Source organism: Marmota marmota, unplaced genomic scaffold (assembly GCF_001458135.2).
Source record: "Marmota marmota marmota unplaced genomic scaffold, marMar, whole genome shotgun sequence".
NCBI classification, from domain to species: Eukaryota; Metazoa; Chordata; class Mammalia; order Rodentia; family Sciuridae; genus Marmota; species Marmota marmota.
In genome coordinates, this window is record NW_026000153.1 from 1,195,661 (window position 1) to 1,219,847 (window position 24,187).

The following is a 24,187-nucleotide window of genomic DNA, read 5'->3' on the forward strand; positions in this document are numbered from 1 at the left end:
CTGAGCCTTGGGTAAATGTTCCTGCTTCCATTTTAAACCAACTATTTCTTATCCATGGTTTAAGAATTATGAGGGATTAAATAGTAATAAGGGCGTTTCTTATAATCAGCATTGTACTGGAGGTTCTAGCCCAGCAATCAGCAAACATTTTCTGTAAAGGTCCAGCTTGTAAGTGTTTTAGGCTTTGTGAACCATATGTTCGGTGTTGTAAGCACTGATTTTTTTTTTTTTGAAGCACAAAAGCAGCCATACCCAGTATATCAACAAATGAGTGTGACTCTATTCCAAAAATTGTTTGTAGAAAATTGAAATTTGGATTTTTTGTAATTTTCATGTCATAAAATAGTGTTCCTTTGATGTTCTTTTAAATACTTAAATATGTGAGACCCATTCTTGGATTATAGGCTATACAAAAACAGGTAGTGAAATTGATAGGAGCTGAGGCCATAGTTTTCTGATCCCTGTTCTAGCAATACAATAAAGCAATAAAAAGAAGTAAAAGTTATACAGCTTGAAAATAAAGCTAACATTTGTAGATGACATTATTATGTGGAAAAATTTCAGGAATGTACATAAAAGCTTCTAGAACACCTGAGTTTAGCAAGGTAGCAGTTTTAATTTCAGTGTAGTTGAGTTTATATACACTAGCAGCAAATAATAGGAAGTTGAAATAAAAAATCAAGAAAGTATCAAAAATACAGAATTTTTGACAAAAGGTAGACAAGAACTGTACACTGAAAAACTGCAAAGTATTGCTGAAAAGATGTAGATAAATCAAAGAGATATGCTGTATACTCATGGAATGAAAGACAATATTGTATGCATGTCAATTCTTCTGATATTGATCTATATAGATTTAATGTAATTTCATCAGAATGCTGGTTCTTTATTTTTGGAGGGAGAGGCAGAAGTTGACAGATTCATAATGTATACAAATGCAGACAATCTGGGATAACCAAAAGAATTTTGAAAAAGAACAAAATTGGAGAATTTATATTACCTAACTTCAAGACTTAGTAAAATTATAGTAAGATTAGTGTAATGTTGGTGTGAAATTAGATAGATATACAAGTGAATGGAAGGGTGAGTGAAAGGAATCTTCAGCAAAAGTGGTATTGGAATATATGCACAGAAGAAACTTTAATTCATTTCTTGCAACTTGTACAAATATAACTCCAAATGTATATTAGACCTAGAAGTAAAACCCAAATAACTACATATGCCTATAAAGTTTTTACTCAAACATATTATTATTGAAATATGGTTTGTAGTCCTGATCATTATGGTTTATTTTTGGATTTTAACTTGACTTGCTTTCTTTTTTGTTTGGCTTTTCCTTTAGTGTAGTTCCTCCTTTTGCTGATTTTCATTGTTATTTTTAATTTCCTCCTCATGGAGTATTTTGTGGAGGCTGTTCTGTAGTTTTCTCACAAATTCTTTAAACTTTTATTTATTATGGAAGATTTTTATTTCATCATCAAATCTGAAGCTTAATTTTGCTGGATATAAGATTCTTGGTTGGCATCCATTTTTTTTCAGAACTTGGTATATGTTGTTCAGGATCTTCTATCTTTGAGGGTCTGGGTTGAAAAATCTGCTGATATCTGAATTGGTTTCCCCCACATGTAATCTGAAACTTTTCTCTTATGGCTTTTAGCATTCTCTCCTTATTCTGTATGCTAGTCATTTACATTATAATGTGCCTCGGGGTGGATCTTTTGTAATTTTGTACATTTGGTGTCCTGTAAGCCTCTTGTATTTGATTTTCCAATTTATTATTCATGTTTGGAAAGTTTTCCAATGTTATTTCATTGAAGAGATTGTGCATTTTTTTGGATTGTATCCCTGTGCCTTTCTCTATCCCGATAATTCTTAGATTTGGTCTTCTCATGTTATCCCATAATTCTTGAATGTTCTGTTCATGGTTTCTTACTATCTTCACTGTGTGGTCAACTTTATTTTCAAGATTGTATATTTTGTCTTCATTGTCTGAGGTTCTGTCTTCCAAGTGATCTAATCTGTTGGTGATGCTTTCTATTGAATTTTTAAATTGGTTTATTGTTTCCTTCATTTAAAGGATTTTTTTTTCAGAATCTGTCTCCTTATGTAAGTAATCTTTTGCTGCCTGTATTTGCTCTTTTATCTCTTTGTTGGTGTGATCAGTTGTTACTTGTATTTGTTCTCTTATATCATTGTTTGCTTTGTAGGTTATTTTAATTATGTACATTCTGAACTCCTTTTCTGACATTTCATCTGTGCTGTCAGTGGATTCTATTATTGTAGCATCTTGGTTTGTATGGGGCACTTTCTTCCCTTGTTTTTTCATACTGTTCATGTGCTTTCCTCTCTAGCAGTGCAGATTTGAGGTATTACAATTTTTACACTGTAATCTTGTAGTATCCCTGTGGATTACTAATACCTCACCTTTAAGGGGGAGACCAATATTTATAGCACCCAATGCAAATAATGTGCAGCCTTAAACCATATAGCTCCTATTTAGACAGTTACAGCTTTGTCATAGTAAAAAGAAATGATGTGTTTGATTAATATCTACAATATATATAGTAGGTTTTCATAAGGGTCTACAGTTTCTAATGATGGACAAAGAGAGAGCCCGAGGGGTGAGTGTAGGATGTGGGGTTTATGAGGTAGGAGGTGAGAATATAGAGATATTAGATCACAGGAAGAGTGAAAGAGGGATCAAGAGAAGTAGGCTACCGGGTATACCTCTGGTGTAACCAAGCCCACAAGGACCTTGGTGATAGTCTTCCAGGTCCTGGCTGTTGTCTCTAGATGGAAGTGGGCATATTCCTAGTTGGTGGCAGTGGCAGCGTCAAACCTGTAGGTACCTTGATGTTAAGACTTCCAGGTCCTAGTCGGTGTCCTAAGATGGAGGCTGCCCCAACTAAAGATGGTGGTGATGACAGTGGAGGTAACCCAAGATGGTGGTGGAGGTGTCTCAAGATGGAGGTGATTGTTTTCAGAGGGCTGAGAGGGCAGACTGTGTGGTGACATTGAGCAGCCTGTTCAGAGATGCAGTGCTGTGGCAGGCTGCTGCTTCCAGGCACTGCCAGTTGTTCCCACGGTGGAGGCTAACACATTGTGGGGAGGGTCTCTGGAGGTGGCTCTGGTGCCCCAAGATGGAAGCAGGCTGGGAGAGCCACGCATTTGTAGATGGGGACTACAGCATGGTCTTTCTCCTCCTCTACATGTGTGTGGTCACTCTACTTTTTTTTTTTTTTCTATTAGGTGCAGGGTCTCTGTTCTAATGCCTAAGTCTTTGATCCACTTTGAGTTGATTTTTGTGCAGGGTGAGAGAGAGAGGTTTAATTTCATTTTGTTAAATATGGATTTCCAGTTTTCCCAGCAGCATTTGTTGAATTAGGCTGTCTTTTCTCCATTGTATGTTTTGGCACCTTTGTGTAGTATGAGATAACTGTATTTATGTGGGTTTGTCTCTGTGTTTTATATTTTGTACCATTAGTCTACATTTCTGTTTTGGTGCTAATATCATGCCATTTTTGATGATATTGCTCTATAGTTTAAGGTCCGGTATTGTGATATTTCCTGTTTTAGTCTTCTTGCTAAGGATTACTTTGGCTATTCTGGGTCTCTTTTATTTTTTCCAAATGAATTTCATGATTGCTTTTTCTACTTCTGTAAAGAATATCATTGAGATTTTAATAGAGATTGCATTAAATCTGTATAATAGTTTTGGTAGTATGGCTATTTTGACAATATTAATTCTGCCTATCCAAGAGCATGGGAGATCTTTTCATCTTCTGGCACATCTCCCTAAAATTCTAACTACTTGGGAGACTGAAGCAGGAGGATTGCATGTTTGAGGCCAGGGTGGGCAACTTAGTGAGACACTGTCTCAAAAATAAAAAGGGATAGAGATACAGCTCATTGGTACAGTGCTCCTGTGTTCAATCCCTAGTATTGGACCCCACCCCCACAATTAAAAAAAAAGGCAAAGGCAGCTCTCCCTCAAAGAAAGGGTATAATGACAGAAAGGCAACTTTTGCTGGACAAGATGATGAAATGCACCTTTTACAGAATAGTTTTATGCATTAGGTGGCTTTAGTCAGAGGTATCATCTAAGGTAAAGCTAGTGGGATACTAATATATTGTTTAGCTGCATAACCTCCAAGATTAGTGATTTTTAGAATCAACTAAAAACAGGTGGAGCTCAGGGGTTTATTTATGTTTTACCATGGTTATACTACCTCTAGAGTATAAGTTTCTTCAGGGCAGCTTGTCTGTCTTGTTGGCTACTATATCCTCAATATCTCAAGCACAATAGGCATCTAATTAGTAGTTGTATTAATGTATGCCTTGATGATATAAGAATGAATGTTAAAATTTTAGTCATAATTACATTCATATCCATTTCTTATTTCTCTCCCTATTGTACAGTTTATTCTTTGGAACCCTACTTCAAGATTTTCTTGTTATTCCAATTCCTAATACATTGCTCCTGTAGCTAGGATTTCCAGTATCTGTGACCATTGGTTATGCTGAGACTCTTCTGTTTACCCTTTTCCATGCAATTGTGTGTGTTCCTCCTTACTTGGGGAGCCAGGGTTGCAATTGCTGTTATACTCTTCTCTCTTTGTGTTGCCAGCCCAGGTATCTGTGTCTACAGGATTCTTCTTTTTCCTTTGCTGATCTCTAGTGGTCTCTCTGAGTCACTCACTCTGAAATGATGCTATTCATTTGTTGTTTTTCTTCTTTCTGGAGGGGGTAAGTGCTGGTTACTTCTATTTGGCCATCTTGTGTAGACTTCTCTTTGTTGACCCTGGGTGAATGTCCTTGCCTCCTGAGCCTCAGTTCCCCTGGGTGTAGGATGGATAACATGAATCCCTAAACTTGTGCCCACTTTAAAAAGGCAGCTCTGAGGCAGTACTTGGGTCCTTCTGTGACCTGAATACAGGGGAAAACATGCTTGATTTCATTTTATGTTTTTGAAATTAATGTTCACATGATATATATCACTGTCTTTTTACTCTAAAGGTGTCTATGTTGTTGAATTAAAAGTTAATTCTTGTATCATGTTTTTAATTTACTAATCTCTGTCTTTTAATTGGGGCACCTAGATCATTATATTTAAGGTGATTATTGATAAGTTAGGGCTAAGTCCACTATTTTATTATTGGTGTTGCTTGTTTCCTCTGTTTCTTACTCATTTCTTTTTTCTTGCCTTTGTGTGAGTAACTTGGAAACTTTTAAAGTCTACCTTGATATCTTTATAGATTTTGTTAGTTTAAAAGCACTTAATGTGTAGACAACCTACATGACATTTTTTTTCTTAAAAACATGGTCTCTACTCCAGATAAATCATAGTCAAAATAAATGACAGACTCAAGATGCCATCAGTCCCATTTGTATTAAGATCTGTTGTGTGGATGACAAATAGTAAGCACTTATGACATTGATAAACTGAAAGTAATTGCCAAATTTGCTAACAGTTTTTCATTTCTAAGCCATTCTTAAAGAAAATCATATGGGGCCACTCATTATAGTCCAGCAGAGTAGCCAGGCCACCCAGATTACTATTTTCATCATTAAAGAACTGGTAGTTTTTGAAATTAACAAAGATGTGCCCCTATTATGAAAGGATTTTACTCCTTCTGGCCTATATTATTCAAGTTTGCCTTTGGTCAGTTTCATGTAATCTTTAATATACTTCTTGTAGTTTCTTTTGAAGCTGGTTCCTGCAAGTGATGGTTCATGACAGTATCAACACCAGTGATTACCGTGCTTTTGGTGCCTTTATCCTTGGGGTCTTCAGTGGAGGCATTTCCACCAGTGAGCAAGTCATCAATGTTAACTCCCTATGATACTGATCATCTTCCATTCTACCTTCAGAAACCAGCCTGTCAATGATCTATGGAACCTGTAAATGTAGGAGAAGATCTCACTGTAGCTGATGAAGTTCTGGTAGATAATCATGATAGTAGTTTCAGGAAGACAGTGGGTGATTGTAGCTTAGTAGGAGCCTGGAGATCAGAATGAACTTAGTTCAGCCAGAGTGGTGTTCATTGGGGTTTGGGGAGCAGATGGAAAAGTTGATGGTGTGTTTGAGTGTATTGCCTCCTTGATTTTCTTAATGATTGGTCTGGGTATTACAAAACACATGTGTGGCTTATCACATATAGTAGTATCACCATTTTATCACTTTGAATCATGTATAGAAACCTTATATCCATTTAGGTTCTGTTATCCTCCCCACTTTAAAGGATCATTGTCTTGAGTATCAGATGGTATTATAATTTTTAGAAAAGTCATGATGAGAAGGATAAGCTTTTGGTATGTAATCATATTTATGTTCTTTCTTCCTTTTCAATGTCTCAGGACTTCTGTTTTTTTTTTTTTTTTTTTTTAGAAAATCATTTTCTTTTTGTTTGAAATACTTCCTTTAGCCATTTTTTGAGATTATGTTATCCTGTAACAAATTCTTTTGATTTTCCCTCATTTTGATTTCACCTTAATTTCTGATGGATAGTTTTGCTGAATATAGAATTTTTGGTTAAAAATTTTTTCTCCCTCTTTATTAGTTAAAAAATGTACTACTTCCCTCTTTTATAGTGTATAACTTTTACATAGTCGTCTCTATTGGTCTCTTCTGAAGTTCATTGATTCTATCTTCTCTCATCTGTTTTCTGTTCATCCTGTTTAGCCCATCCAATTTTAAAATTCATTCAGCAAAATAGCAGGATACAAAATCGACATCCATAAATCAAAGGCATTTCTGTATAATCAATGACAAATCCTCTAAAAGGGAAATGAGGAAAACTACTCCATTTACAATAGCCTCAACAAAACAAAACAAAACAACAACAACAACAACAAAAACCCACTTGGGAATCAGCCTAACAAAAGAGGCCAAAGACCTCTACAATGAAGACTACAGAATGCTAAAGACAGAAATTAAAGAAAACCTTAGAAGATGGAAAGATCTTCCTTGTTCTTGGATAGGCAGAATTAATATTGTCAAAATGACCATACAGCCAAAAACACTACACAGATTTAATGCAATTCCAATCAAAATCCCAATGACATTCCTCATAGAAATAGAAAAAGTAGTCATGAAATTTATCTGGAAAAATAAGAGACTCAGAATAGCTAAAGCAATCCTTAGCAAGAAGACTAAGCAGGTGGCATCACTATACCAGACCTTAAAGTATACTACAGAGCTCAAAAAATAGCTAATAGCAAAAATAGCATGGTATTGGCACCAAAATAGACTTGTTGACCAATGCTACAGAATAGAGGACACAGAGACAAACCCACACAATACAGTTACCTCATATTAGACAAAGGTGCCAAAAATGCACATTGAAGAAAAGATATCCTCTTCAACAAATGGTGCTGCGAAAACTGGAAATCCATATGCAACAAAATGAAATAAAGCCCCTTTCTATCACCATGCATAAAACTTAACTCAAAGTGGATCAAGGATCTCTGAATTAAACCAGAGACCCTGCACCTAATAAAAGAAAAAAGTACGCCCAAATCTCATGTCAAATTAGGCCCCAACTTCCTTGATAAGACTCCTGTAACACAAGAATTAATATAAAAAAATCAACAAATGTATAGATTCAAACTAAAAAGCTTCTTCTCAGCAAAAGAAACAATTGGGTGAATAGAGCGCCTACATTTTGGGAACAAATTTTTGCCACATGCATGTCAGAGCATTAATCTCTAGGATATATAAAGAACTCAAAAAATCTTAACACCAAAAAAAACAATGCAATCAATAAATGGCCCAAGGGACTGAACAGACACTTTTCAGAAGATGATATACAACCAATCAGCAAATATATGAAAAAATGTTCAACATCTCTAGCAATTAGAGAAATGCAAATCAAAACTATTCTAAGATTTCAACTCACTCCAGTTAGAATGGCAGCTGTTAAGAATACAAACAAGGGTTGGGGTTGTGGCTCAGTGGTAGAGTACTCACCTAGCACATGTGAGGCCCTGGGTTCGATCCTCAGCACCACATAAAAATAAAGATATTGTGTACAACTAAAAAATAAACATTTTTTAAAAAGAATACAAACAACAAAATGAAATAAAGCCCCTTTCTATCACCATGTGATAGAAATGAGAGATGTGGGGATAAGGGCACACTCATAAATTGCTGGTGGATTTGCAAATTAGTACAGCCAATATGGAAAGCAGTATGGAGATTCCTTGGAAAACTTGGAATGGAACCACCATTTGACGCAGCTATTCCGCCCCTTGGTTTATACCTGAAGGACTTAAAAACAGCATACTATAGGGACACAGCCACATCAATGTTTATAGCAGCACAATTCATAATAGCTAAATTGTGGAAACAACCTAGATGCCCTCCAGTAGATGAATGGATAAAGAAATGGTGGTATATATACACAATGGAATATTACTCAGCATTAAAAGAGAATAAAATCATGGCATTTTCAGGTAAATGGTTGGAATTGGAGAATATCGTGCTAAGTGAAGTTAGCCAATCCCCCAAATCCAAATGCTGAATGTTTTCTCTGATTTAAGGATGCTGATTAATAATATGGTTAGGGGTCATGGGAGGAATAGATGAACTCTAGATAGGGCAAAGGGGAAAAGGGGAGAGAGGAGGAGGGAGGGGGCATGGGGGTAGAAAAGATGATGGTGGAATGAGATGGACATCATTACCCTAATTACATGTATGAAGACACAAATGGTGTGATTCTACTTTGTTTATAACCAGAGATATGAAAAATTATGCTCTATGTATGTAATATGAATTGTAATGCATTCTGCTGTCATATATAACAAAAAGAAAAAAAGAACGTGTTTAAGAAGAATTGAGCTTGTATCTGCTGCCATTTCCTTGTTCTTCTGACTTTTATTCTATCCAAGCCACTGTCCTGTTGGATGGTGGTGCCAAGTGTAGGAAAGGTCCCCACTTTACTTCACATGTAGTCATTCCTGGACACACCCTCATTGACACACCCAGAAGCCTCTTAATCTTTGACATCTCTTAATCCAATCAAGTTGGCATTCAAATTAACTATTACACCCTGCTCTCTCTGGGGTGGATAGAGACTACTTCCTGAGCCAGTCACTAGTTATGATGGTATTCTTCTACTTGTGAGGGTTAGGGTGCACTTATTAGACCAGCAGCTTGTGTGATTTCCCCTTGTTTATGACCTTGGCCTTTCTGTTGCATCCTTCATTGTTTCTTTTAGGCTCACCTATCTGTGTTGGTGGCATTCCTATTAAATTCAGGAAAGGACCTCGTTTGGCCTGATTTCTGTTGCTAGCTTAGGGATTGGGAAATGTCAAGCCTTGGTTACTTCCTGTTTTGGTTAGGGGCACAGAAGACTCCCTGGCACTATCTTGTTCCTCAAATCCTATAGTTTCTTTCTCTCTTTATTGAATAGCGTAGCAATGTAAACTCTTTTTTTTTCTTTTATGTGGTGCTAAGGATTGAACCCAGTGCCTCACATGTGCTAGACAAGTGCTCTGCCACTGAGCTAAAGCACCAGCCCCCCTGTAGTCTCTTACAGCTTAATTTCCTCTTTTTATCCTTCAGAATTTTACCTTGGTTATATATATATATATATATATATATATAAAATTTAATGAATTAATTCTAATTTGTTATACATGACAGCAGAGAATGCATTTCAGTTCATAGTACACAATGGAATACAGTTTTTCATTTCTCTGGTTGTACACAAAGTAGAGTCACACCATTCATGCATGTGGTAAAGATTTTTCTCACCTTTGTTGAGTATGAAATAACTGTATTTGTTTGGGTTTCCTTGCTGTGTCCTCCATTCTGTACCATTGGTCTACAAGTCTGTTTTGGTGCCAATACCATGCTGTTTTTGTTATTAGTGCTCTGTAATATAATTTAAGGTCTGGTATAGTGATACCTGCTTCACTGTTCTTGCTAAGGATTGCTTTAGCTATTCTGGGTCTCTTATTTTTCCAGATGAATTTCATAATTGCTTTTTATAGTTCTTTAAAGAATATCATTGGTATTTTAATAGGAATTGCATTAAATCTATATAGTATTTTTGGTAGCATGGCCATTTTGACAATGTTAATTCTGCCTATCCAAGAACAAGGGAGATCTTTCCATCTTCTAAGGTCTTCTTTAATTTCTTTCTTTACTGTTCTGTAGTTTCATCATAGAGGTTTGTCACCTCTTTCATTGATTCCCAAGGTTTTATTTTTATTTTATTTTTATTTTTTATTTTTGCAAATGGGGTAGTTTTCCTAGTTTCTCTTTCAGAGGATTGTTACTTATATACAGAAATGCATTTGATTTATGGGTATTGATTTTATATCCTGCTACTTTGCTGAATTCATTTATTAGTTCTAGAAGTCTTCTGGTGGAATTTTTCGGATCCTCTAAGTATAGAATCATGTTGTTGGCAAATAGTGATAGTTTGAATTATTCTTTTCCTGTCCATATCCTTTTAATATCTTTCGTCTCTCTCATTGCTCTGGCTAGAATTTCAAGAACTATGTTAAATAGAAGTGGTGAAAGAGGGCAGCCCTGTCTTGTTCCAGTTTTTAGAGGGAATGCTTTTAATTTTATTCCATTTAGAATAATGTTGGTCTGGGGCTTAGCATAGATAGCTTTTACAATATTGAGATATATTCTTGTTATCCCTAGTTTTTCTAGTGTTTTGAATATGAAGGGGTGCTATATTTGTCAAATGCTTTTTCTGCATTTATTGATTTGTAAGCCTACTGTTTATATTGTAGATAATAAGTGAACTTAACATTTCTGATTTTTGATTTTCATGTTGAACCAATCTTGCATCCCTGTGATGAACCCCACTTGATCGTGGTGCCCTATCTTTTTGATATGTTCTTGTATTTGATTTGCCAGAATTTTGTTGAGAATTTGTACATCTATGTTCATTAGAGATATTGGTCTGAAGTTTTCTTTCTTTGATGTGTCTTTGCCTGGTTTTGGAATCATGGTGATATTGGACTCATAGAATGAGTTTGGAAGTGTTTCCTCTTTTTCTATTTCATGGAATAATTTAAGGAGTATTGGTATTCTTTGAAGGTCTTGTAGAACTCAGCTTGGAATCTGTCTGGTCCTGGGCTTTTCTTTGTTAGTAGGCTTATGATGGCTTCTTCTGTTTCATTGCTTGAACTTGGTCTGTTTAACTTGTGTATATCATCCTGATTCGGTTTGGGTAAATCATATGACTCTAGAAATTTGTCAGTGTCTTTCATATTTTCTATTTTATTGGAGAACAAATTGTTATGATATTTCATTTTTCATCATAGATTTTAGTAATTTGAGTTTTGTCTCTCCTTCTCTTCATTAGCATGGCTAAGGGTTTATCAGTTTTATTTATTTTTTCAAAAACCCAACTTTTTGTTTTTGTGAATTTGTTCACTTGTTTCTTTTATTTCAATTTCATTGACTTCAGCTCTGATTTTTTTTTGGGGGGGGGGGGTACCAGGGATTGAATTCAGGCAGTCAACCATCGAATGACATCCCCAGCCCTATTTTGTATCTTATTTAGAAATAGGTCTCGCTGAGTTGCTCAGCACCTCACTTTTTGTCTCATTGCTCTGGCTAGAGTTTGAACTCGCGATCCTCCTATCTCAGCTTCCTGAGCCACTATTTGATTTTAATTATTTTCTGTCTTCTACTACTTTTGATGTTGATTTGTTCTTTTTATAGGGATTTTTTTTCCTGAGTTTTTACCCTCTAGTTTATAGTGTCCCTGTAGGGTTCAATACCTCTCCTTTCAGGGACTGAGATCAATATTATCTGATCCCAATACAAACAATATACAGCCTTAAATCAAATATCTTCTATTAAGACGTTTACAGTTTTGTCACAATATACAGAAATGGTGAGTTCACTTATTATCTACAATATAAACAGAGGTTTACAAAAGGGTCTACAGTTTCTGATGTTGTACAAAGAGAACCGGGGGTGGGGTATAGGATCAGATGTTAAGGAAGAGTGAAAGAAGAATTGAAAGAAGTTGGCTAGTCACAGGAGAAAAGAGAGAAAGTGATTTTGGGGAGACAAGTAAGTGGGAAGATAATAGAGTAAAAAACAAACGGAAAAATTAAAAGTGTAAAAATAGGCGATAAAAGAATATACAACACAACTGTAATATATTATTCAGACATCCCAGTCCTCAGTAGCCTAATCCATGAAAAGTATTTGGTTTCAGAAATGTTGGGGATGTTAGGGCAGGAAGAGAGAGAAAAGAAAAGAAAAAAAAAATCTCGAAGTAAAATTAAAGACTGTTTCTGTTGGAGTCCAGTATCTTTCCTGCTTCCCTTCTCATCTAATAGGTGGGTTGTCTAATGTTTGCTGGTATCTCCACCCTCAGGATGGTGAAGGTTATTAGGGTGGGAGGATTGGTTTTGCGAACAGAACTGCTGAATGTGGGGTATAGCACTTGCTTTCTCTGCTGGGAGACTGCACCCCAAGATCTCCTTTGGGGCTTGCTCATGTGATGAGGGCACCTGGTCTTTTCTCCTTTTATCGCCTGTAGACCTCACAATTCTTAGTCTCTACTTTAGCCTCTAAACTGTACCTCACTCACCCCCTCCCTTTCTACTTCCCAACTAGGAGCCTCTCTCTCCAGAGGTCTTGTGGGCTGCACTCTGAGGCCTGAGCATCTGTCCCAAAAAGCTGTTTTGTTTCGGGCAGGTCAGGATCAGTCTTTGCCAGCTATGGACTAGCCACTTAGCTGCAAGCACTGTGCTGGGTTAGTAACTGTGGGGGAGAGGGGGGAGTCGGGAGGCTATGGGTACCTTGATATTGCTTCTAGGCCTCAGCTGGAGTTCCAAGCTAGGAGTTGTTCCAACTAAAAATGGCATTGGTGGTATCAAGGATAACCAAAGTTGGCTACAAAGGTGTCTCAGGATAGAGGTTGCTGCTTTCAGAGATGGGGTTTCAGGTTGGACTGGGCAGCATGTTCAGAGATGTAGCTTTGTGGAGTGCAGTGTTGTGGCTGGTGGCTGTCTCCAGACCCTGTTCAGTGTCCCCAGATGCAGGTGACTATGGCAGTGGTTGCAGTGTCCCAAGATGGAGGCAACCAGGGGAGCCCCACGCTAGTAGATGAGGGTCCACATGGGAGCGGTGGCTGGGGTTCCTGAGTGTACCCTGAGGCCAAGAGACCTGTGTGGGAGTCCTCTAATAACTGTTGAGGGTTCTCTAATAACTTTCAGAGAAACAGTATTCCCACTGCTTGAATTCTAGGTCACAGGGTGATAGGGAATGCAGCCTCCCTCTAGCCTGCCATCTTGGATCCACTTGTCTCCTTTGGTTATATTTTATGTTATTTCTAGGTTTATAATAATTATAATGGGAGGAACTACTTGGACTTGCATTTAAATGAACTATAAAAAGTAAAATAATTTATGATTCAAGGAAATCCATATGCAACAAAATGAAATTAAACCCCTATCTTTCACCATGCACAAAACTTAACTCAAAATGGATCAAGGACCTAGGAATTAAACCAGACACTCTAATAGAAGAAAAAGTAGGCCCCAACTTCCTTAATGAGACTCCTATAGCGCAAGAATTAAAAACAGGAATCAGTAAATGGGATGGAATCAAACTACAAAGTTTTTTCTCAGCAAAAGAAACACTCTGTGAGGTGAACAGAGAGTCTGCATCCTGGGACCAAATCTTTACCCCTCACACATCAAATAGAGCACTAATCTCTAGGGTATATAAAGAACACAAAAAGGTAAGCACCAAAAAAAAGAAATAACCCAATCAACAAATGGGCCAAGGACCTGAATAGATACTTCTCAGAAGAGGATATACAATCAATCAACAAATATATGAAAAAATGCTCATCATCTCTAGCAATCAGAGAATTGCAAATCAAAACTACTCTCAGATATCATCTTACTCCAGTTAGAATGGCAGCTATTATGAAGACAAACAACAATAAGTGTTGGAGAGGATGTGGGGAAAAAGGTACACTCATACATTGCTGGTGGGACTGCAAATTGGTGCAACCAATATGGAAAGCAGTATGGAGATTCCTTGGAAATCTGGGAATGGAATCACCATTTGACCCAGCTATCCCTCTCCTCAGTCTATACCCAGAGGACTTAAAAACAGCATACTACAGGGATACAGCCACATTAATGTTTATAGCAGCACAATTCACAATAGCTAAAACTGTGGAGCCAACCTAGATGGCCTTCATTGGATGAATGGATAAAAAAATGTGGCATACATACACAATGGAATTTTACTCAGCAATAAAAGCATAAAATCATGGCATTTGCAGGTAAATGGATGGCATTGAAGAAGATAATGCTAAGTGAAGTTAGCCAATCCCCAAAAAACAAATGCCAGATGTTTTCTTTGATATAAGGAGGCTGACTCAAAGTGGGTTGGGGAGGAGCAACGTAGGAGGAATAGATGAATTCTAGATAGGGAAGAGGGGAGGGAGGGAAAGGGAAGAGGCAGGGGATTAGTAAGGATGGTGGAATGTGATGGACATCATTATCCAAAGTACATGTATGAAGACACGAATTGGGTGTCAACCTACTTTATATACAAACAGAAATATGAAAAATTGTGGTATATATGTGTAATAAGAATTGTAAAAAAAAAACAAGTACATATATAAAGACATGAATTGGTGTGAACATACTTTATAAAAAGATATGAAAAATTGTGCTCTATATGTGTAATAAGAATTGTAATACATTCCACTGTCATGTATTTAAAAAATAAAATCAATAAAAAAGAAAAAAATTTAAATAACAATAGAAATAAAGTATGTACACCATAAAAAAAAGAATTGAAAACTGGGTATTTGATATCAAAGTTATTTTTATTGTGACAATATCAAAATAAATAAAAAGATAAGATATATACCTTATCTTTTGGAGATAATGTACAATAGTATTTTTATATGAAATTATGGGATGCATAGGATTTTCCTTATAAGTATTACATTTGGTTTTGTGCATAGGATAAGAGTAGTCACTGATAGATGGTTGTTAGCGTTGGGTGATGTAAAAATATGGGACTCAGCATGCCTTTGCGCATGTAAGAAATCTCTATATTTAATAGTTTCTTAGTTTAGCTTATAGTTTTTGAATACAAGTTAAGTATTAGAGGGAAGGAAACTTGTCTGGTTTATTTTCTTTGTACCTAATTTTTAAATATTGTTGAAGCCAAAATAATATAGACTATTAAGTTTTAACACATTTTCTTATAAGATGAGGAAGTATTAGCATTTATAGTGTATTCATAAACTTTTGAATAGTCCTTCAGGAGCCTCAGGAATCATTGTGAGGAAGTAGTTATTAAAGTTTTTGTATCCTGCAAGAGTAATGTGTTTTTGTAAATTAAGTTTTCTCTGTTCACATGGATCTAAGGAATTTTATATTTGATTCTCTTGTAGAATTACTGTTTTGATAAATTTGGAATCTGTTCATAACTTATTTTCTTTTACAGCTTTCTGTTCAAAATCAGGAATTTGAGACAAATGAAGACGGAATCCCCAAAGTGGATCAGTTTCATTTGGTATGTGACCTTTTTTGTCATTTACTGTTTTGAAATGTATAACAATGTAAACTTAAGTATTTTACTGAAAATGTCCTATAATCTTTGTAAGAGCATTCATAGTAGAGAGTACTGAGAAAACTTAAATGCCTTACTTATCATTTAAACCTCTGTCAAATAGTTAGTTAATGTTACTAGGGTTTATTGTGTCACACATATTATATACATATATATCTGTATTTAATAAGAAAAAGTATTGCTTACAGTATTTCAAGATTATATTGAAATTAATGTTTTAGCTTTTTTAATGAGTACCTAAATATATTTTTCTTTTAAATTCTCACTTATCATTGAAATTGCTTTTCATCCCTATGTTTTTAGCCAACATATTTCGAGTACTTCTTGTGTGCCAGTAATTGAACTAGGAGTTGGGGTTACAAGGATTGCAGCATTGAAAATGAAATAACAATTTAGGAATGTGAACAAGTAAACAGCCAAGATCTAAAAATAAAATATGAAGTAATTTAGGGGAAGCTAATTTTTATTTATGAAGGGGAAGGAGGAAATATAGTGTGATTATATATTAAAAGGTTAAAAGATGGCATAAATATCTGATTCTAAAAGTTTTTATGCCATTTTGATGGTTTGGATATGTGTCAGTGAAGAAATACATAATAACTTTATTTAAGACAATAAACTTATTTGACCACAGATATATATTTTGTTATGATACTAATATTCATGAATTAAAAAAAACTTAGAAATAATGTTTAGGAAGTTTGCCACACTTCTTGGGCAGTAGTAAAAAGTATTTGAGACAACTTTTGGGAAATTATGAAACTGTGTTAGGCACTCTGGCTGCCTGTATAGAATGAGATAACAAAGAAGATAATGGTTTACACTTTGAAAAGCCTATTATTATTGATATTATTTGCTGTTAGATAGCATTCTATCAGAGATTATGCTTCAGCCACAGTGAACATCTGGAACCCTTGTTATTTAAAGTTTAGTAGAAAAGTTATTTTCTACCATTGTATTTGTTGATGGACATTTGGGTTCTTTCTGTCTTTTGAATAATGCTTCTATAAACATTTGTGTACAGATTTTTTAGTGGACATGTTTTCATTTCACTTCGATAAATACCTTGGATTAGAATTACTGGGTCACGTCACAACTCTGTTTAGTTTGAGGAACTGCAAAAACAGTGCACTATTTTACGTTATTACCAGCATGTGTTGGAGTTTTATTTTTTACTTATCCTTGACAACACTTATTGTAAGACTTTGTGATTTCTAGTGATCCTGGTGGGTGTGAAATATTATTTCATCATTGTTTTGATTTCTATTTTCTTAGTAACTAATGATGTTGACCATCTTCCCCTGTGTTTGTTACTCATATGTCTTTCTTGAAGAAATGCCTATGCAGATTCTTTTCCTATTTTTAAGTTGGGTTGTCTTTTTATTATTGAGTCATAAAGTTGCTTATATTTTATGGATGTAAGTTCCTTATTGGATGTATGGTTTGCAAATATTTTCTCCTATTCTGTGAGTGGTATTTTTATTTTCTTAATGGTATATTTTGAAGCATAAATGATTTAAATTTTTATGAAATCTAATTTTTTTCCTTTGTTGATTCTGCTTTAGTTTCCTGAGTCCTTTACTAAATCTAAAAAGTCACAAATATTTATCTCTATATTTTTAAAGTTTTATACTTTCAGGTCTTAGTATTTAAATTTCTGATCTATTTCAGATTAAATTTTATAAAGTTTGCAAGTAAGGTTCTAGCTTTATTCTGTTGTATGTGACTATCCAGTTGTCATAGCATTATGTGTTGAAAAGATTGTTCTTTCTCCATTGAATTGTCTTGGCATCCTTATCAAAATTGGTTGACCATAGATGTATGGCTTTATTTGTAGATTTAATTCTATTCCATCAATCTATAGATGCTTCTCAACTTATGTGTTTATATCCTGATAAACCAGTCATACATTGAAAATATTGTGAGTTGAGAATGCACCTAAATTTAACATCATAATTAACAACAGTGTGCACTATAGAATATTGCTTCCTTACTCTGGTGATCACATGGCTGACTGGGAGCTGCAACTCAGAGCAGCTGTGTAGCATCATGAGAAAGTATTGTACTGTGTATTGCTGCCTGGGGGAAAGATCAAAATTAAGATTTTGAAGTATGATATTCTACTGAATATGCATTGTTTTCACACCATTGCAAAGTAGAAAAAAATTATAAGTTAAACTATCACAAGACAAGGACCAATTGCATACATAAGTCTGTTCTTTTGTCAGTATCATATTGTCTTGCTTACTGTTGCTGGATAGTTATTAAAATTGGATAATTTGAGTCCTTCTACTTCTCCTTTCTCAGGATTGTCTCTCTATTCTAGATCCCTTGTAGTTTCATCTGAATTTCAGAGTTAGCTTGTCAATTTCCACAAAGAAGTCAGTAAAGATTCTGATAAGTTGTCAATATGTAGATCAGTTTGGGGAATATTGCCACTTTATCAATGTTAAGTCTTCTGATCCATGAACATGGGATGTTTTCCCACTTATTTACATGTTTATTTTTCTTCAGCAATATTTTGTACTTTTCAGAGGGTTTTCTACTTCTTATGTTAAATTTATTCCTAAGTATTTGTTCTAGTAGTTTTTAGTGGATTTCTTAGTGATCTATATCTATATATCTATATAAATCTCCTAATGCCATTGCAAATACAGATAGTATTTTTACTTCTTTTTATTCAAGATGCCTTGGTTTTCTTGCACACATAACTACAGCCTCTCCTTTACAATGTTGAACGTAAGTGGTGAGAGAAGACATCCTTGTCTATCTTACCTAGAGCTATTAAAACTAGTTACAAAGAAGGCACAGTTGCAAGATATAAGATTAGTTACAGAAATTGATTGTATTTTTGTAAACTTGCAATGAACACCCAAAACTGAAATTAAGAAAACAGCTATCTATATATTATGTTAAATTGAAATAAGCCAAACCCAGAAGGTCAAGGATTATATATTTTCTCTCATATTTGGAAGCTAGAGAGGAAGAAGGAAAAGAAAGATGGGAAGAGGATCTCATCAAAATCAAAGGGAGATCAGTGGAATGGAGGAGAGGGATTAGGGGGAGTGAGTGGGAAGGGACATGGGAATTACTGGAGAACAGTATTATCCAAATTATATTGTTATATTGTTTGCATGTACAAATATGTAAATAAGAGATATCACCATCATGAACAACTATAATGCACCAATAAATAAAAAGAAAACATAGTCTTTAAGACATTGGAAAAATACATTGGGTAAATCCTTCCTCATTACTAATTTTTTAAAATAATCAGAGTTTTGTGGCTATTCCTGCTTATTCTTGTAAAATACCTTTAGGATTAACTGCTCTAATTTAGAAGAAAAAAAACTGATGGTATTTTTGTTGGGAGTTAGGTAAACTTTGTAAATTAACATGTAAATTGACATATTTATTATGAGTCTTTTTTTTGGTCTAAGAACATAAGATTTTAATTTGTTCCAGATCTACTTTTGTGGTTTTAAAGAGGATGTGTTATTTTTCTCATTTAGATTTTCTAGTTTTTCAGTTACGTTTATACCTAGTGAAGATAGTTTCTTTAAATTTGATTAAAAACATTTTTTGTATAGTGCTTTTTGGAAAATGGTATTCATTCATTTATAAAATATTTACTGAATGTCTGCTATATTCAAAACATTGCTCATTGTTGAGGATGAATTAATAAACTGAAATGTCTGCCCTTAGGAACCTTGGAGTCTAGTAAGTACATTAGTAGTAAATAGTGTGATATGTGCTGTGATTGGAGGGGCAAATATAAGACAAACTGAGATGGCTTGGGAGGTGGAAATTATTCAGCAGCAACATCCTAGATTTGTTTACTTGTGATAAAACAGAGAATGATTTGAAATAGTGGTGCATGATAAAGTCTGGCTTCTGTAATGATGATAATAATGGTAGTGGTGATAAAAGGGTTCCTAGAGGTGATCATTTCAAAACTGGAACCAAAATCAGTTGACTAGATGGAGTTAACCTTCCAAGCAGAGGGGTTTAGTTGAAATTTTCAGAATGTGAAACTCTGATCAGTGCCCTATAAAGGACAGAATGGAGAAAATTATAAAATGTCCTTTGCTGAAATTTCACTTTTTTTTTTTTTGAGAGATTTCAGCTGTGATTCTTTTTCCTTTTTCCATTTCCCCCTAAGAATTCAATTCTGTTATTTTATCCATTTACATTAAAAAGTAGTTGAAATTGGTAGGAATCTTTAAATAGGAAAATTTGACTTTAGCTTGTATCAGTGACAAACAGGATTGTCCTTTTGTTCATTTATTTTGATTTTGATTTTTTTTTTCTTTGCAGGATGATAATGTCAAATCCCTCCTCTGTAGCTTGATATATTTTAGAAGTTCAATGACTGCTGAGCAAGTTTTGAATGCTGAATGTTTCTTGCTACCAAAGGGGAAATCAATTCCAAACCCAGAAAAAGAGATTGAATATACTCAATACAAAAAGGACGACGAATTAAAGATGGAGAACTTGGATAAATATAAAGAAAAGACAAGAAATGGTGAAGCCAGCATTGATTTATAAATTAATATTCTATTAATGTTGCAGATCTTCCTTTTAAAAACTTTGTTTAGTTTGGTTAATAGACAAAAGATCTGGAAATGTTCTGGAACTAGTTGGATTTCATCTTTGGTATTCAGGTTGTGAAAAATAAAACATGTTTGCGTATGTCTAAAAGCTGTTTGTGTGCTTTGAAATTTTGCTTAACTTGGGGTTATCAAGGAAGAATTTTCTGTCTGTAATTATTGGAATTGCGTTAGACTGTGATACTTGTACTAGGAGATGCTATTAGACAGCAAGATTCCTATTCTATGTAGATTTTCAGTATGTTGGCTGGTTGATGGTGAAGACTGATATTTATTCAACAGATGATAGTTGGTATGTACTTTGTATCCAGTTCTGGAAACATAAAGGTAAATTAAAACATAATCCTTGCTCTTATGAAGCCCACAGTTTATTGAGATTCAGATATATAAACAAATCTTCATAATATAATATGGAATATCCTGTGATAGCCCTGGACATTATGGGATTATCCAGGAGTAGTACTCATCCTGCAGAGGAGTAGTGTTAGGGAAAACATTCTAGAGGAGGTGATACCATGATTTTATTTATTGCTTTAAAATTCTTTTAAAATTTATTTTTAACTATTAAAAACAAAAATTGTGAATATTAATGGAATACCATGTAATGTTTCCATACATGTGTACATATACATGTTTACATTTAAACTTGTAGAAGTTTAAATCAAGTTAAACATAATCATCTTCACATTTACATTTCTTTATGATTGAAAACTTTTAAAATTATTTCTTTAGCCTTTTGAGATGTACAGTACATTATTATTATCTGAGTTGGCCTTCTGTGAAGTAGCATATCAGAACTTCTTAGTCCTAACTGTAACTTAGTGCTCATGTATGAACCTTTCTTCAGCCCTCCCCACCTTTCCATACTCTCCTTGGCGTTCTACTCTCTGCATTTCTATAAGATCAGCTTTTTTCAATTACATGTATGAGTAAGATCATGCAGTACTAGTCTTTTTAAAAAATATTTTTAGTTGTAAATGGATGTATATTTTATTTATTTATTTTTATGTGGTGCTAAGATTGAACGCAGTGCCTCATAAGTACTAGGCAAGCACCATGCCACTGTGCTACAACCCTAGCCCACTACTTTTGTGCCTGACTTATTTCACTGAACACAGAGACCTCCGTTTCCATCCATATGGCCATAAATGACAGGATTTAATTTTTAATAGTTAAATAGTATTCTGTTGTGTATGCGCCACATTTTCTATTTATGTTGTTTTCACTTGGCTTTTGTGAAAAGTGTTGCTGGTAACATGGGAGTGTAGATGACTCTCTGATATATTGATTTAGTTTTCTTTGGCTGTATACCCAGGAATAGATTGCTGGATCATATGATAGTTTTATTTTTAATTTTTTTGAGGAATCTCCATCATATTTTTCATAATGGCTCTACTATTTTATATTATCACCAGTAGTGTACAAGAGTTCCCCTTTCTCTACATCCTTGCCAGTACTTGTTATCTTGAGTCTTTTCAATAATAGCCATTTTTACTAGGGTGAGGTGATAACCTCATTTGTGGTTTTGATTTGTATTCCCCTGATGATAGTGATGTTGAGCATTTTCGTATACCTGTTGGCTATTTGTATGTCTTCTTTTGAAAAATGTCTATATAGAGCTATTGCCCATTTTAGAAATCAGGTTATTTAATTAATTTTTTTTTTTTTTTTTTTTTTTTTGCTGTTAAGGGTTTAGAGTTTCTTTAAGTATTCTGGATATCAGCCCCCTTTCAGATGTATAGTTTGCAAATATTTTCCCCCATTCTATAGACTGTCTCTTTGTTTGCTGTGTAGAAGCTTTTTAGTTTGATGTAATTCCATTTCTCGATTTTTGCTTTTGTTTCCTGTGCTTTTGGGGTCTTGTCCAAAAGGTTCTTGCCCATTTCATTATCCTGAAGCATTTTGCTTGTGCTTTCTTTTAGTAGTTTCATAGTTTCAATCTTACATTTAAGCCTAATATAATTTGACTTTTTTCAATTTGAATGCCCTTTATTTTTCCCTCTTGCCTGATTCCTATGGCTAGGTCTTCCAGCACTGTGTTGAAGAAATATGGTGCAAGTAGCATTCTTGTCTTGTTCTAGATCTTAGAAAGCTTTCAGCTTTCCTCCATTTAGTGTAATGCTAGCTGTTGGCTTATTATAGATGTCCTTTATTGTGTTGAGATATGTTCTATGTGTAATTTGATGGGATGTTGAATTTTATCAAATATCTTTGCTGCATCTGTTGAGTTAATTATATGGTTTTTGTCCTTTATTTTGTTTATGTGATGTATCATGTTTATTGATTTGCATGTATTGAACCACTTTGCATCCTTAGAATGAATGCCTTTGATCAGGGTGAATGATCCCTTTAATATGCTTTTGGATGTGTCTTTTAATATTTTGTTGAGGATTTTTATGTCTATTTTCATTGAGGCTATTGGCCTGTAGTTTTCTTTTTCTTTTTCTTTTTTTTTTTTTTTTGTTCTTATCTGGTTTTAATATCAGGGTGATGCTGGCTTTGTAGTATATGTTTGGAAGAATTCCTTTATCTTATATATTTTTTAGAATACATAAGAATTGGTATTATTTCCTCTTTAAATATTTGGTAGAATTTAGCCATTGGTCCTAAGCTTTCTTTGATTGGAGGCTTTTTATTTACTAATTCAGTCTTATTACTTGTTTTACTGTTCTTGTCATGTTTTCTGTTTCATCATGTTTCAGTCTTGGTAGTAGCATATGTGTCCAGGAATTTGTCTCTTCTGGGTTATCAGATTTTTCAGCATACAGTCCATAATAATGTCTAATGCTCTTTTATGTATCTGTGATGTCGGTTGTAATATCTGTCTCACTTTCATTTTGTTTTTGGTACTGGGGATTGAATCCAGAGGCATTTTAACCACTGAGCCACATCCTCAGGCCATTTTATTTTTTATTTTGAGTCAGGGTCTCCGTAATTTGCCTAGGGCCTTGCTAATTTGATGAGACTAGCCTTGAATTTGTGATCTTCCTGCCTCAGTCTTCTGAGTTGCTGGGATTACAGGTGTGCACCACCACACTTGGTTTAGTGTCTCCTTTTTTTTTTTTTTTTTTTAATCATGGTTTTATTTCTTTGAATCTTTTGTCTCTTTTTCTTAGTATAGCTAATGATTTGTCTTATTATATAACCTTTTTGAAGAAAAGGCTTTTTGTTTTGTTGAATTTTTGTGATATTTTAGTCTCCATTTTATTTATTTCTGCTCTGATCTTTATTCATTCTTTCCCTCTAATTTTGGGTTTATTTTTTTATTTGTAGTTCATTGAGATACAGTGATAGATTGTTTATCTGAGATCTTTCTTTTGATGTGGGTATTGATTGCTGTAAACTTTCCTTTTAGTATTACTTTTGCTGTATCTCATAGATTTTGGTAAGTTGTGTCTTCATTTTCATTGTTTTCAAGAAATTTTAAAATTTTCTTCTTGTATCTTCCTCAATCCATTGGGTTTTCAAAAAAATTTCATGTATTTATATAGTGTCCAGAATTTTTCTTGTAATTGCTTTCTAGTTTTATTTAATTGTGGTTAGAAAAGGGATTTAAATTTAAAAAAAATTGTTGTGACTTGTTTTTGAGGCCTTTCATTTCCTGGGGAATGTTGCATATGCTAATGAGAAAAATGTATATTCTTTAGATATCTATTAAGTTCATTTGGCCTGGGATGCATTATAACTCTGCTGTTTCTTTGTGATTTTCTTTCTTGATGATCTATTCATTGTTGAATCTGGGTTAAGTTTCCCAACTATTATTGTATTGAAATCATTCTCTTCATTTAAAACTATTAATGTTTGCTTTATACATTTGGGCATTGCTGTATTGGGTGCCTATGCAATCAGAATTGTTTTTCCTCTTGTTTAATTGATCCCTTTATCATTATTTGACCTTACTTTTTCTTTTTATTGCATTTGTCTATTTTATCTAATGTAAGTATAGTTACTCCTACTTTCTTTTTACCCCATTTACATGGAATAT

General features: G+C 34.4%; 1 protein-coding gene and 1 pseudogene across 2 annotated transcripts in view; one reads left to right on the forward strand and one right to left on the reverse strand.

Moving 5' to 3' along the window:
- Positions 1-20,256, forward strand: part of Stk31 (serine/threonine kinase 31) — a 77,169-nt gene extending 56,913 nt beyond the window's left edge. Inside the window, exons 23-24 of one of the 2 annotated variants that reach the window (XM_015490351.2) lie at positions 15,467-15,535; positions 19,910-20,256. In XM_015490351.2, the coding sequence (XP_015345837.1) occupies positions 15,467-15,535; positions 19,910-20,140 (300 nt within the window). In that variant the 3' untranslated portion in view covers positions 20,141-20,256. The remainder of the gene's footprint in view (positions 1-15,466; positions 15,536-19,909) is intronic. The other variant, XM_048786322.1, reaches the window with a different exon arrangement.
- LOC125611484 lies at positions 5,465-5,955 on the reverse strand (annotated as a pseudogene).
- Positions 20,257-24,187: the final 3,931 nt, after the last annotated feature.